At 43.0% G+C, this 14,417-nt stretch overlaps 1 protein-coding gene across 1 annotated transcript; it reads left to right on the forward strand.

Moving 5' to 3' along the window:
- Nucleotides 1-391: 391 nt before the first annotated feature.
- On the forward strand, nucleotides 392-12,536 carry COMMD10 (COMM domain containing 10; the record flags this gene model as incomplete). The annotated part of the gene is made up of 4 exons (XM_015416287.1): nucleotides 392-436; nucleotides 851-941; nucleotides 3,028-3,138; nucleotides 12,381-12,536. Coding segments are annotated over exons 1-4 (393 nt in total), but the record flags the coding sequence as incomplete, so codon positions are not given.
- Between the last annotated feature and the right edge of the window lie 1,881 nt (nucleotides 12,537-14,417).

A 14,417-nucleotide genomic window follows, 5' to 3' on the forward strand; every position in this document is an offset into this window, starting at 1 on the left:
ACACATACCGCAGTAAAAACGCTTTAGTCGTTAGGGTGCCACAAGAGTCCTGTTTGTTTTGATTTACACAAAAACACCTATCCTGTGCCATCCTTGCGCACAGTAGACAGGTCGTTCAATAGTGCTTAAACTGCTGTAGTGGAAGTTATACCCCCTTCTATCAGTTCTCCTGGCTGCTGTTGTGTCATAAAGACATCGCAACCAAAAGAAATAAATAAAAAAACCCCAACCTTCCAGTTTAGAAGAAAGGTCCTAATTCAAACCGGGACGCCAAGGCGAGAGGCTCTCGATATCTATGGAGACCGCCCCCCACCTGATCTGGGATTGGTTCTTAGCTTTTCAGGGGCAGAGCTTTCTTCTCCTGCCTATGGGAGTTACCGGGGATGATTCACAGCGCCAAAATGGCGGCGCCCATCGTTATTCCGGATACGGCCAGGTAGGGGGACTTACTTTGTTTCCTTTTCTTCCTGGAGTTGAAACAGGCGCTTCAAAATTAAGTTCACGGCTATTTCTTCTTTCACTTGAACGGAATGAGTTGTGATCACCCTACATGTAGATGGCCCTGGCGAAATTTGCCACGTAACAATATATTGTTCGCGGAGGGTGAGAGCCGTCGGGTCAGCCGTGGCGCCTATTTATCAATGGTAATACTCCGCATACAGAAATACAATAGTGGCAAAAGTGCTACTGCCTGGTGTTTTGAATCCATGCATTAAAATGCAGATTAAAAAATTAGACCTATTATATGTAGATTTGAGCTCTTCTCTTTCAAAGAGCTAGCAACACACAGAGAGAGGTTTGTCTACTTCTGCCCTGTCTCCAGTCTGAAACTGTGTCTATTCTTTTCCAGTGTAAGAAAAGCAGTGTCTTTTATTAACACCATAGATACTGGCAAGTTCTCTCGACTGCTCTCCCGCATCCTTCAGAAGCTTCATTTAAAGGTTTGCATAGAACCTTCGTTTGGATTAAAAATGTTGCACTAATATTTCCAATGGGTCTTCCAGCGTCTCCCATTGTTTCCAATGGGCAATCCTGTCCTTCCTTTTAGTACATCCCGTTTTGAGGGCTTGTCTTATTGTCTAGTACCCGACTAGATGTAGTGATGCTGTTTTAACTGATTTCTATACAGGAATTGTCTAGGCTCTGCTGAATGGAAACAAATTGATGTATACAGCTCAGTAGTTAATCTACTTGACACATTGGCTGAGTTATGAAGATATGTGCAGGCAGAGGATAAATAAAGTGCAGTGTAGGATTTGGGAGAAGCCGCTTTTAATTTTGTGTGCAGAATCAGAAATGGAGGAAGCTCATATTTATCTATGGAGCAAAGAGGCTACATTCATGTCAGTTCTATGGTGGTTCTTAATTTTGAAATTTCAGTACAGTAACATCAAAGTCAGTGGTCTTAAGCATTCTAAATTTTGTATTGGATAGTGGAAATGTTATGTTCTGTAAAATTATAAGTAGACACTTGGATTAGATTTTTATACTTGCACTTACAGTCCCTCCTCCTTTACTTTTGGCTTTGATATAGCTCTTTTCCTTTCTTTCATGGCAGAACTATTTTTTGTTCTCCCCATAATGCTTGAATTTGAGAGGCACACAGTGAAGATGACAGACAGTAAGTTCAGGACAGTACATTTTAAAACAATGAGTAACTAAATTTTGCAATGTACTGCTAGTGGATGTAATGATGGCAAATATCACAGGTAGCTTTAAAACAATAATAAATTGATTCATAGAGGATAGGTCTGTTAATGGCTGCTAGACCTGGTGACTAATGGGATGTTCTAAAAACACTTCATGGGCACCAAGAAAGTTATTGTCATTTACCATGGCACCCATGAACACTGCATTGTTGACCCTGGGTTTAGACACTTATGCTAATTACAAAAACAAATTAGTTAACTATTCATATTATAATAATTCATTATAATCTTAAAGTTAATTTCACTGTTCCAGAATAAGAATTTTAGGTAAGGTTTCTATAAGTGTGAATGATTTACCCAACAATTATCCTCTTTAGCGTTTATTCTGAAATATCATAGTTGGACTGCACTCATATCTTTTTTTTTTAAAGGAAAATAAATCCAGAAAGCAAAGTAACAGTACCTACCTAACAAACAAAAAGTTTTGAAATGCCTGCAGTTATAGCAGGTGGCCAGTAGGAAAAGCTTGCTTTGCCCCTGCCTAGGGCATTAGGAGTGAAATACAAAAGATAAACTTTTGTCGAAGGCTTTCACGGCCAGAGTTCATTCGTTGTAGTATATTTTCTGGGCTGTATGGCCGTGGTCCTGGCATTGTAGGACCTGATGTTTCGCCAGCAGCTGTGACTGGCATCCTCATTGGTATAATACAGAAAGATGGAGTATTCTGTGTCAAGATGAGAAGAAAATGGTAGGCAGGTAATTTATATCTACTCAGGAAGGTGGGGTAGGGCTGAGTCATTATCTTGTAGGAGTTCCCCAGAATGTGACACTGCAGACTGGGCCAACCTGAAAAATCAGCAGTGGCTGAACATAGCCTAGCTCTAACAGGACACAGTATCTTATTCCAAGACACTGAAAGGCTGGACAACACATCCATTTACCATATCAGATTACACAAGGAAGCCATTGAAATTCATCAACATAAACACAATTTCAAAAGGAAAGAAGAGAGTTTAAAAATAAATAGGGCATGGTTTCCTGTCCTGAAAAACACAAAATGCTCTGCATCTTACAATAGCACTACAGATAAGATTAGAATTCCAACAGCCAATCCATATGCAAAAGAACCTCCTCAGGAAAGCTCCTCCGTTAGCATGTATAGTATTTTTATCTAGTGAAATGCTTAATGTTTCGCTGGGCCAACCACCATGCCAGTTTTGAAACTCTTCATATGGAAGATCCCCCCCCCCCTGGAACTTTTTGATCCCAATGTCTTGCAGTTGGAACTAGACTGTATGTCTATTTTGGAATTTGCAGATGACTGTAACCTTTTATTGAGGTAACTTTGAGTTTTTGTTAAATGGAAACTTTATTTCAGGGTGAAAGTACTTTCACAGAAGAAGAGGAAGAAAAACTTCAAATTGCCTTCTCAGTGGAGAAGCAGGACCTCCACCTTGTCCTTGAAACCATAGCATTCATTTTGGAACAGGTATCTTTTTAACACTACCATAACTTCAACCCATATTCAAGATCAATGGGAGCATTTATTTTAATGTCTCAGCCATGTTCTTTAGAGTTTGACTGTTTTATTCTAGAGTCGGCAACATTTGGTTTTGCTAGTGGTTAACAACCCAAAAACCTCTACCTGCAGAGCTTGGTTCTGTTGAGAGCCCCCAGGGTTTTAATCATTGCCACAGGACTGTTTGAGGACTGCATTACTAAGTCTAGATCAGAGTTTCTGGTTCCAGTCTTGTGTGCATAAATAGCACAATTTTCAGCTGTAGCAGGTAGGAAATGAAGCATAGATAAGTGTTTCAGGCCTCTAAAGGTCTGTGGGCTGATCAGCTTAGCCAGACCCTGTTAAGAAGCACCATCCTTGTGGACTTCTGAGGTCACCTGACCCCTGAAAGAGAGGGGCATGCAGTCGCCCTGTGACTTTTCTATGTTACCCTTATTGTGCCCCAGGTCAGGAATGGAATAGGTTAATTCCACTGTCAGTCCTGTGGCAATCATCCTTAAAAATCTGAGGTAACCCATCCAAAGAAAAGGGAATCAACTCTCCTTTCAGGGGCTATTTACTTTATTTGAGAGCAAGCTTAATATATTTGAGAGCAACATAAATATGTAACTTAAATATATGTTATCCACACATATTTACCTTATTACATACTTTATTTTTTGTTAAATAAACCTTTGTTGTTCATCTCTATCTGTGTCTTGTCTGTCAAGTCAAAAATCTAAGAAGCAGGGGTTTCCATTTATCTCACATATAAGTACAGGCTTAGTCTAGCATGTTTCCAAATAAGAGAGCATATCCCGTCTTTAAAGCTCATGTCCCCCTTTTTATTTGATTGTGGGTGGTTGGGGTATAAACAGTATTGAGAGGCCAGAGTGGGGGAATGGATATTCTACAGTCCAGAAGGCAGTTGCCTCAGGGCCTTCCCACCCTCTCTGTCTCCACAGTCCTCCATGTCCTGGGGCAAGAGCCCATAGTTTCAGTCAGAGCCTCTGGGTCATCCACAGCCTTCCCAGCCTCATGGATTGTGCTGCACAGTCTAAGCAATCATCCAGGTCCTTCGTTGTTATTTTGGCAGTGAACTACCGGCCAGCCCCTTGTGGTGTTTGCCACTGTTTAGTGTGTTGTCTGTGATAGCCCAGCAAGAACATTGGCCCTTTCTGCATTCTGTTTTTATTCCTTAGTTTCCCAGCACTCAAGTGGTTATGCCTTTGATTTGAATCATTTGCTTTCATTCTTCCTATGTTAGATTTCCTTGGCACTTCATGCTTGGAACATCACTCTGCAGATTATGCAACTGTTTTATTCTAGAGTCGGCAACATTTAGCTTTGCTAGTGGTTAACAACCGAAACACCTCTATCTGCAGAGCTTGGTTCTGTTGAGAGTCCCCAGGGTTTTAATCATTGCCACAGAAGTGTGTTTGAGGACTGTATTCCAAAGTCTAGATCAGAGTTTCTGGTTCCAGCCTTGTGTGCATAAATAGCACAGTTTTCAGCTGTAGCAGGTAGGAAATGAAGCATAGATAAGTGTTGCAGGCCTCTAAAGGTCTGTGGGCTGATCAGCTTAGCCAGACCCTGTTAAGAAGCACCATCCTTGTGGACTTCTGAGGTCACCTGACCCCTGAAAGAGAGGGGCATGCAGTCGCCCTGTGACTTTTCTATGTTACCCTTATTGTGCCCCAGGTCAGGAATGGAATAGGTTAATTCCACTGTCAGTCCTGTGGCAATCATCCTTAAAAATCTGAGGTAACCCATCCAAAGAAAAGGGAATCAACTCTCCTTTCAGGGGCTATTTACTTTATTTGAGAGCAAGCTTAATATATTTGAGAGCAACATAAATATGTAACTTAAATATATGTTATCCACACATATTTACCTTATTACATACTTTATTTTTTGTTAAATAAACCTTTGTTGTTCATCTCTATCTGTGTCTTATCTGTCAAGTCAAAAATCTAAGAAGCAGGGGTTTCCATTTATCTCACATATAAGTACAGGCTTAGTCTAGCATGTTTCCAAATAAGAGACCTTTAGGGAGCATATCCCGTCTTTAAAGCTCATGTCCCCCTTTTTATTAGATTGTGGGTGGTTGGGGTATAAACAGTATTGAGAGGCCAGAGTGGGGGAATGGATATTCTACAGTCCAGAAGGCAGTTGCCTCAGGGCCTTCCCACCCTCTCTGTCTCCACAGTCCTCCATGTCCTGGGGCAAGAGCCCATAGTTTCAGTCAGAGCCTCTGGGTCATCCACAGCCTTCCCAGCCTCATGGATTGTGCTGCACAGTCTAAGCAATCATCCAGGTCCTTCGTTGTTATTTTGGCAGTGAACTACCGGCCAGCCCCTTGTGGTGTTTGCCACTGTTTAGTGTGTTGTCTGTGATAGCCCAGCAAGAACATTGGCCCTTTCTGCATTCTGTTTTTATTCCTTAGTTTCCCAGCACTCAAGTGGTTATTCCTTTGATTTGGATCATTTGCTTTCATTCTTCCTATGTTGGATTTCTTCGGCACTTCCTGCTTGGAACATCACTCTGCAGATTATGCTTTCTGTATTTCCACCCCATCTCAGGGGGAGATCTGCAGCTGGGTAGTCTAGTTGGAGATGGAAAAGTTCCAAGTTGGGGAGGCTGTCACCGCCACAGCAACAAAGAAAGCTGAGACCATGAGGCAGAAGAAAGAGAAACTGGAGAAAACTGCCCCCCATGCTTTGGGCACCGGGGTGACACCAGCACACAGTCCCCCAGCTGCACAGGAAATCTTCCAAATATACAAATTCCACTAGTAGAAAACAAAAATAATATATGAAACAATTATAAAGTTGGTGGTGTCACAACAACAACATTTTTCATACTGTAACTGGAATAAGGCATTAGATATAATATTTCCTCCTTTGAAGATAAGACATAAAGTCCATGTACTCAGTGTAACTTGATAGGAGGAGTCCACATAGTCATAACATATTCCAAACAGCCTTTGCAAAGACGCCCATTCTAGATATTTGGAAGATGCGTTTCCTTCGACTTCTTCAGTTTGCCAGCTGTGTAAGTGGAACTGTGAAGAGATTTACACAAATGCCTATCCAGGACACCCCCCCGAGGTATGGGGCCGGCCAGCTCGGAGGCGGCTGGTGCTGCTGTGCGTGTAGAGCATAAAAAGACCCATCAATAAAACTATTAATGAAGGAGGGGAGAACTGAAGAGGATCCTGGTTGAACAGTACTGGCGTTTTCCTCTGACGGGGCATGAGAACAGAGTGTACCTTTAAGAGGAAAGCAGGAAGTTGCTCTGATGTTCTAAGAACACACACACCTCTCACAGTTCAGTAATTTTTTTTCACCAGTGATCAGAATTTAACGATAAACTTCTATCATTAGACTCATCCCTAAGTTTTTAAAAACGGACCTTTTTTTTGCGAACAGTAACTGCCCACCACTGGGCTTGAACTGACAAACCTTGATGTGATAAGCACAATGCTTAACTCACTGAGCTAACTGGCTGCTTTGTTTAAGAGGAAGAGAAAGACAAACATCTTTCAGAACTTTGAGCTGAAGACCCAGTCCCTTCCTCCCCTGGAAAAAGAAAGGGAAGGGAGGGGAAAATCCAGGTACACACATGCAAGGCTGACGCATTTGGGAGCAGGGAATCCTCTAGACCTCAGTAACAGGGAAAACGGCTTTGCAGCTGCTTGTAAGTTTCCGAAACAGTCTGGTCAGTTTCAAGAGTGGGTTTCCCCCAGTTTGCCTACTTTCCTTTCAGGTCTCTTTCATTAAATGAACTAACACTAAAAGGCTTAAACTTCTGTTACTTGTAAAAAGAAATAAAACTTTACAAGGAAGCACCGATGCCCTGTCAGAGGAAAACACCAGCAAGGTTCAACCAGGGCCCATTCAGCATGTAAAAATAAGGAAAGGCAAAGAGAGAGGAGGAAACAGAGGAGGGCATTGGGTGGCACTTAAAATAATGCAGAAAGAATTCTGCTTTAGCGTATCAAAATTGGACCAGAACAGAGAAGCGCAGCAAAAGCAGTTTTGGTAAATGCAGGCTAACAGTGTGCTGGAAGCGGTCTGAATGCTAAATCACATAAAACAAATGCAGAAGAAAGAAAAAGGAATGCAGCAAGGTGGATGTTAAAGCGGGTTGGAATGTAGAACAGAAGACTTGGATGCACTCAGAAACTGAGGCAAAATACAGATGCAGAAAGGGCCCCTGTCATTCTAGCTGCCAGAGAACTCTTTTGGCCAATGGAGTTTCTGGGTTTGTCAACTCCTCCTTTCCTTGGCCTTTTTTTCTTTCATAAAGTAGGGTACCTTTTCATCTCTGCATTAACAAAGGAGACTGCCTCTTACCTGTACCAACTTCACACCCCCAAACTCCATAGAGCCCTCTCCTTGGTGAGATTCAATGTATTACCTTCGGCCTTATTATCTGGCTGCTTTCAGGGTGTGCCCTTTTCTGACAGATGTTGTCCATGCACAAATGATAATATTGAAACAATTTCCCATGTCTTGTTGCAGTGCCCCTTCTACCATGCACTCCGACTGAAATTTCTAAATTTTATTTTGGCTCAATTAGAAGAATATCCTGATTGCTTAAAGATCCTTATTCTTCTTGATAATCCAAACCTTGAGATAACAGAAACTGTTGCTAAATTTCTTTTTGGTGCCATTTCTATTCGCCCTTTATTTAAGTGATGGGTATACTTACTTGGTAATTCCTTGTTTCTGTATTTTGCAAGTATTATTCTATGCTGTGGTTGTTGGTTTTTTTGTATATGGGTTGTCAAGGGTTACATGCCAATAAAGGTAACTGGACTGAACAAAGAAGAAATACTATACCTGCATTCTGAACAATATGCAGCAATTCTTACTTTACAGTAAGTCCTACAGTCTGATCCTAAGCTTTTCTGTTCAGAATTAAGTCATTCTGAGTAATGTTGGAATGCTGGTTTGCACTTTAAGGTTGGCTTTTGTGAGGAGTAGGGGTTTCTTAGTAGTTGTTGCAGCTCTGTGGAATGCCTTCTGTGGAAACCAGTCTTCTGAGGATATACAGAGTTTTTCTGGCTTGAATTCCTGTCCTACATTATCAGCTCATCTTCTGCCCCAGCCATAAGTCAAACTGATAAAAACCTTATTAGACCTTGGCTATCAGATGCCTGAATATTTTAGAAGAGACTTTGGTGCAAGGATCAAACGAAACCTCAATTTTATCTGGAAGGCAGACCAGATAATGTAACCAAAGCAGAAGGTGATCCCACATGGACGTTGTTATAATGTTAATGTTTAATAATGTAATATGTTTTTAAAAAATGTAATGTATTTTTTAAAAAAGGGAAATAGAGTTTGTGGCATTTAGAGCATTTTAAAAAATGGTTTCCAAACTGAATGTTGCCAGAAGTTTAAGCCAGATATTGGAAAAGATTTAATTTGAGTTACCAGAGTCCTCCTGTTTAAGCTATTTCCAAAATTGAGTTGATCATACCTCCTCAGGGCCTCACATGATGTATTGTTTGTGGGTCTACCCCAGTTACTATTGACCAGGTGTGTGCCAGGAGTTCTATGTTGAGACATAATTCCCTGGTGAATGGGGGAGGCTTAAGTGTTCTAATCCCTGTTTTACAGTCTGCAAACTGTCCCAGGGAGCTGCTATTTGCCCTGCTGGAAAAATTTATTTATTTATTTATTTATATTTATTTATTTAATTTATATCCCGCCCTCCCTGCCGAAGCAGGCTCAGGATGGCTTACATAAAATTTATCAAACAAAACAGATAAAACAAAGAATCAATATAATATAATATAAAAACACGATATAAAGTGCTAGTACAAATCATGTAGCGGTGGCGAGGCATTAGTAGCATCAAATAATAAAAGGGTACATTCGGATGGTATCTCAGTCTGAGTCGTATTGGCGGAACACATGCTGTTGATGATAGTATTAGTGTTAGTGTTGGGCCAGGGCCTTAATTTGTTAGGTGCAGCTCACTAATCGAAGACCTGGTGGAAGAGCTCTGTCTTACAGGTCCTGTGGAACTGTAATAGGTCCCACAGGGCCCTGATGTCTTCCAAGAGCTTATTCCACCAGTACGGGGCTGCCACTGAGAAGGCCCTGGCCCTTGTTGAAGCCAACCTGGCTACTCTGGGACCTGGAAGGGCCAAGTGATTTTGGGACTCTGATCGTAATGCTCTCTAGGGAACATGCAGGGAAAGGTGGTCCCTCAGGTATGTAGGCCCGTGACCATAAAGGGCTTCAAAGGTGAGAACCAGCACCTTGGAGCAAATTTGGTATGCTATGGGCATCCAGTGCAGTGCTTTTAGTGCAGGCTGAATGTGTTCCTGCATGGGAAGGCCCAATAACAGCCTGGCCGCCGCATTCTGCACCAGCTGCAGCTTCCAGATTTGGGACAATGGCAGCCCCATGTAGAGAGCATTACAGTAATCTAATCTTGAGGTGATCATCACATGGATCACTGTCGCCAAGTGATTGCATTCAAGGAAGGGAACCAACTGCCTAATCAGCTGAAGAGGATAGAAGGCTGACTTCACAGTGGCTGCTACCAGGGCCTCCATTGTTAGGGAGGCATCCAAGAGTACTCCCAAACTCCGAACCTCTGGCACTGGCACCAGTGGTGCCCCATCGAAGATTGGAAGTGGGATCCCTATCCTCAGACCACTCAACTCACGCACAGGACCTTCGTCTTCGTCAGATTCAATTTCAGTCGGCTCAGTCTAAGCCAACCAGCCAAAGCTTGCAACGCCAGGTCCAGATCTTCTGGACTAGAGTCAGACTGGCTGCCCAAAAACAGATAGAGCTGGATGTCGTCCACATATTGGTGACATCCCAGCCCATGCCTCTGGGAAATCTGGGCAAGGGGGCGCATATAAATGTTAAATAGCATCGGGAAAAGTACCCCGCCCCTTGGGGCACTCCGCAGACTAGCTGGTGCCTTCGGGACAGCTGTTCCTCTAAAGCCACCCTTTGTCCCTGACCCTGAAGGAATGAGGAGAGCCACTGCAAGGCAGACCCCTGCATCCCAGTGTCAGCGAGGCAGTGGGTCAGTAGTTGGTGGTCAACTGTGTCAAACGCCGCCGACAGGTCCAACAACAGCAACACCGCCGAACCGCCCTGATCCAGGTGCCTCTGGAGGTTGTCCATGAGAGCGACCAGTGCCATCTCTGTCCCTTGGTCTGGATGGAAGCTGGACTGGAAGGGATCTAATGTGGAGGTGTCATCCAAAAAACCCTGCAACTGAGTTGCCACCGCCCTTTCAGTTAGTGTGCCCAAATAGGGCAAATTGGAAACCGGCCGGTAATTAGCCAATTCGGCTGGATCCAGGGATTTTTTTTTTTTTAGGAGAGGGCGTACCACTGCCTCCTTGAGCGCCCTAGGGAACAGTCCCTCAGATAGGGAGGGACTTGTTGATGATTTCCCTTAGGGTACCTCGTAGCCTATCGTGGCCAGCTTTAATTAGCCACGATGGGCACAGATCAAGGCTGCAAGTGGTTGGGCATACAGTTTAGAGTAGTTTGTCAACCTCCTCTAGGCTGAGTGGACTGGAATGATCCAAAATCTGACAAGAAGGCGTGCATGGAGCCTCGAGTTCCCTTACTGTCTCAACTGTGTTGGGGAGGTCATGGCAGAGTAACAAGACCTAATCAATACAGGTAAGTTTCCCCAATAGGGAAAATCGTGGAACCTTGGGATTGTTTGGGTCACAAAAATAACACTGAGGAGAAGGTTTAAATCCTCTCTATCTGCACACCATGGTTCTCATCTGAATTAAGTCTCTATATACCTGGAAATTAAGTTCAGCATGCAACTCGTGTTGTACATTTGGTCATTGAAACCCAGCATGGACAATGTATTGTGTAATTAGGCTCTTAGAACAATGTCCAGTCAGAAATGAAGGAATTCTAAGGTAGTCTGAATGCAGGTATAAACCTACTTTTAACTAATCTTCCCAAGAGCTGCCAACAATGCACTTTGAAAGCCCTGGGTAGCTTTTCTTGGGTGAATTAAAAGCCCCCTTATCCAATAAGATAAAGAATGACAGTTGCTCAGTCTTCCAATGAGAGGAGGATATACAAATAAAATTCTCAACCCTGATGCAGATGAAAGTGAAATTGAATCAGCAGCCTCTGTGATCTGTGGCAGGGATGCTCCCAGAAACTTTTCTAATGGTGTCTTATTAGCATAGCATAGAAAAGCGAAAGGAATTATAGGTGCCTGCCGCAAGTGTAGACAAAGGAAATCCCACATTTACACACCTGAATAGGAGACCATGGTTCCTGTGCCTGAGCACAAAATGGAGTTACATGAGTTGTTCAAAATTTAAAATCAATTTTTAAAAACCTTGTTCTGCAACACTTTCCCCCTGGAGATGTGTCATTCCATCATTTGCCTCCTTTTTGAGGCAGACTAAAGTATTCTTGCTGACCAGGTCTTGAGATACTAACCATTTGTTTTGCCTGCAATTTTGTTTGTTGTGGAAAATTGCTCTGTCGCTGTATTGTTCTTGAATGGTTTATATAGTTTCAGTTTTGTTTTTATGGTATTTATATTATAGAAGGGGTTCATTTTCATGTTGTTAACTGCCTTGAAAGTTGACTGAAAATTGCTATGTAAGTTCTATAGATACGTGTATTTATTGCATTTATATACCACCTCTTTTCTGTGGAAGGCACGGTGGTATCTGTTTAGTTCCTTTGAGCATCCCCACCCCGACACTGGCCAGATCCAGGCTTGATTAGCTTCAGCAAGGTCGCTACATGATGAGTCTTTGACCACATTCAAGAGCCTTATTAGACAGTCATTTTACAGCACAACAGGTGCACTGGGTCCAGACATTTCCTACTGGGAAAGAAAAGCAACCCTTCTCCAAGCTAGGGCTTCTGTCGGTATTGTAAATGTGCAGGTGGTGGTTGGTCTATGTTGGCTGTATGTACAATGGTCTGGATCCAATCAGCTCTTTCACTGGTGAAAACAGGAGGCGGTTATCCCCTTTGACCACCAAAAAGGCTATGCTGTAGGTGATGTGACTTTCATGAATGAAAACCCTGTAGAATGCGGTAGTAGGGAAGGGAATTTGCCGCTGAGCAAAAAAAGCTTGCTAACTTCGTATTTGCACCATGAATAATATATGTTCATCATCTCTTGGTGTGCTCTTCTGGAGTTTGTTTAAAGTGGCATTTACAAAATTGTATTATTATGTATTTGCTTTCTCAGGCTGTATATCACAACTTGAAACCAACTATTCTGCAGCAGCAGCTGGAGCATTCCCATGTGGATCATGATAAAGCCGAAGTGTTTGCCACTACGTGGGCTGCTGCAGGGTCAGACACAGTGGAGAAGTTCAGGCAAAGGATTTTGTCGCCTCAGAAGGTAGTAATTATTAAAACATATATAAGACATATATAAGACAGTGCAACACTTGGCTGAAGCTAAGATAAGCTATAAGACAGTGCAACACTTGGACTTTTCCCCCCCTGAGCCTGGAGAGACACGAAGGTATATGGAGCATAGTAAATGTGAGGCAGAACAGGTTTTCCTGGGTGAGACATCTGCCCTGGACCTTTTTCAGTCAGTCTTAAGGCCTGGCTTTGGGACCAATACAGCACTGGTCACTTTGGTTGATGATCTCAATTTACATCTGGATAAATGCATGCCTGCCCCATTGATCTTTCTGGATCTATCAGCAGCCTCCGATACAGTTGACCATTTGGTCTTGATCCCTGGGGGTAAGGGGCACTGCCCTTTGTTGGTTCCCCGTATTCCTCCAGGGATGATCTCAGAGGGTTGCTATCATAGAGTAGAGGTCTTCTTGACGAGATCTGAATTGTAGGGGTCCCACAGGGTTGATTGCCTCTCCGATACTATATAACACATATATGCACCCTCTTGCTGAGATCGTCAGGAGGTTTGGAGTTGGGTGCCATCAATATGCTGATGACACCCAGCTGTTTCTCCTGCTGGATAAGCAGCCAGCGGCAGGGCTCTTGGCACTATACCAGTGCCTGGATGCAGTAGTCTAATGGTTAAGGGGGAGCCGGCTCAAGTTGAATCCATTCAAGATGGAGGTCATGTGGCTGGGAAAGACTGAAATGCTAGCTGGAGGGTCACTCCTGAGACTCGATGGTGTATAGTTGACAGCTGTAGACTCTGTAAATATCCTCCGGTGTGGTTTTATTCTGTGCTATCATTAGATAAACAAGTGTCCATGGTAGCACTGTCAGTGTTTTTTCACCTATGCCAGGCCCATCAGCTGGCTCCTTATTTGTCTGGGTCAGCCCTTGCCACATTGATCTATGCAATGGTCACCTCCAGATTGGACTACTGCAGTTTGCTCTATGTATAGCTACCCTTGAAAATGCTTCAGAAACTGCAGGTGGTCCAGAATGTAGCTGCCAGGTTGCTGACTGGAACATCATGGTTAGCTCATATTGCCCCAATTCTGCAGCAGTTGCATTGGTTAGTCTCTGGATCCAATTCAAGGTGTTGGTGTGAACCTTTAAGCCCTCAGTGGTCTGGGACCCTCATACCTACGGGATTGCCTCTTGTGTTAGAACCCCCTTGCACTCGCACTCTCATTGGTCATTGCCTAGGAGCCTCTTGCATGTGCCTGGCCCCGGGATGGCTTGCTTAGGTGTCACCAGGGGAAGGGCCTTCTCTGTTGTGGACCCTACCCTGTGGGATGGGGTAGCCACATATTTTAATATTTTAATGTTAATATTTTATATTTGTTTTTATGTTGGAAGTTGCCACGAGAGTCTTCAGGTGAGCGGTGGCTAAAAAATCTAATAAAAATATGAATAAATAACAGCTAGATATGTGCAAATGTTTAAAATAACTTTTTAATAATGACATGTGTATTAGGAGTTGAGCAATAGATACATTTGTACGTGTGTGTGCTCATGCAGTTAATTTTGAGAGTTTAATACATTATGCACACACAAAAAAGTCATTGTTACTTGGCATAATCTTTGGCATTGCTGAGAGCCCACTGATTGCTGCTGCAGACCTGTCATGTGAAGCAGATTTTTGGTTTGTACAAGTGAGTGCAGCATTAACTAGTTCAACTAAGGACATGAAGCCGCTTATGTGCATAGGACGGAGTCTTGCAGATTTGTATAGGGTGGATGCAGTTACTACAGAACCGAAGAATAGTGTGCAATCGAGAATGTAGTCCAGGAACCTAGTTTGTTGTGCTTACTTATAGAGAATCTTCTTTTGCATGGTGCCTCTGATGTAAAGGCAGGTGCTTCT

The sequence above is a fragment of the Gekko japonicus genome, unplaced genomic scaffold (assembly GCF_001447785.1).
Source record: "Gekko japonicus isolate JY-2015 unplaced genomic scaffold, Gekko_japonicus_V1.1 scaffold692, whole genome shotgun sequence".
NCBI classification, from domain to species: Eukaryota; Metazoa; Chordata; class Lepidosauria; order Squamata; family Gekkonidae; genus Gekko; species Gekko japonicus.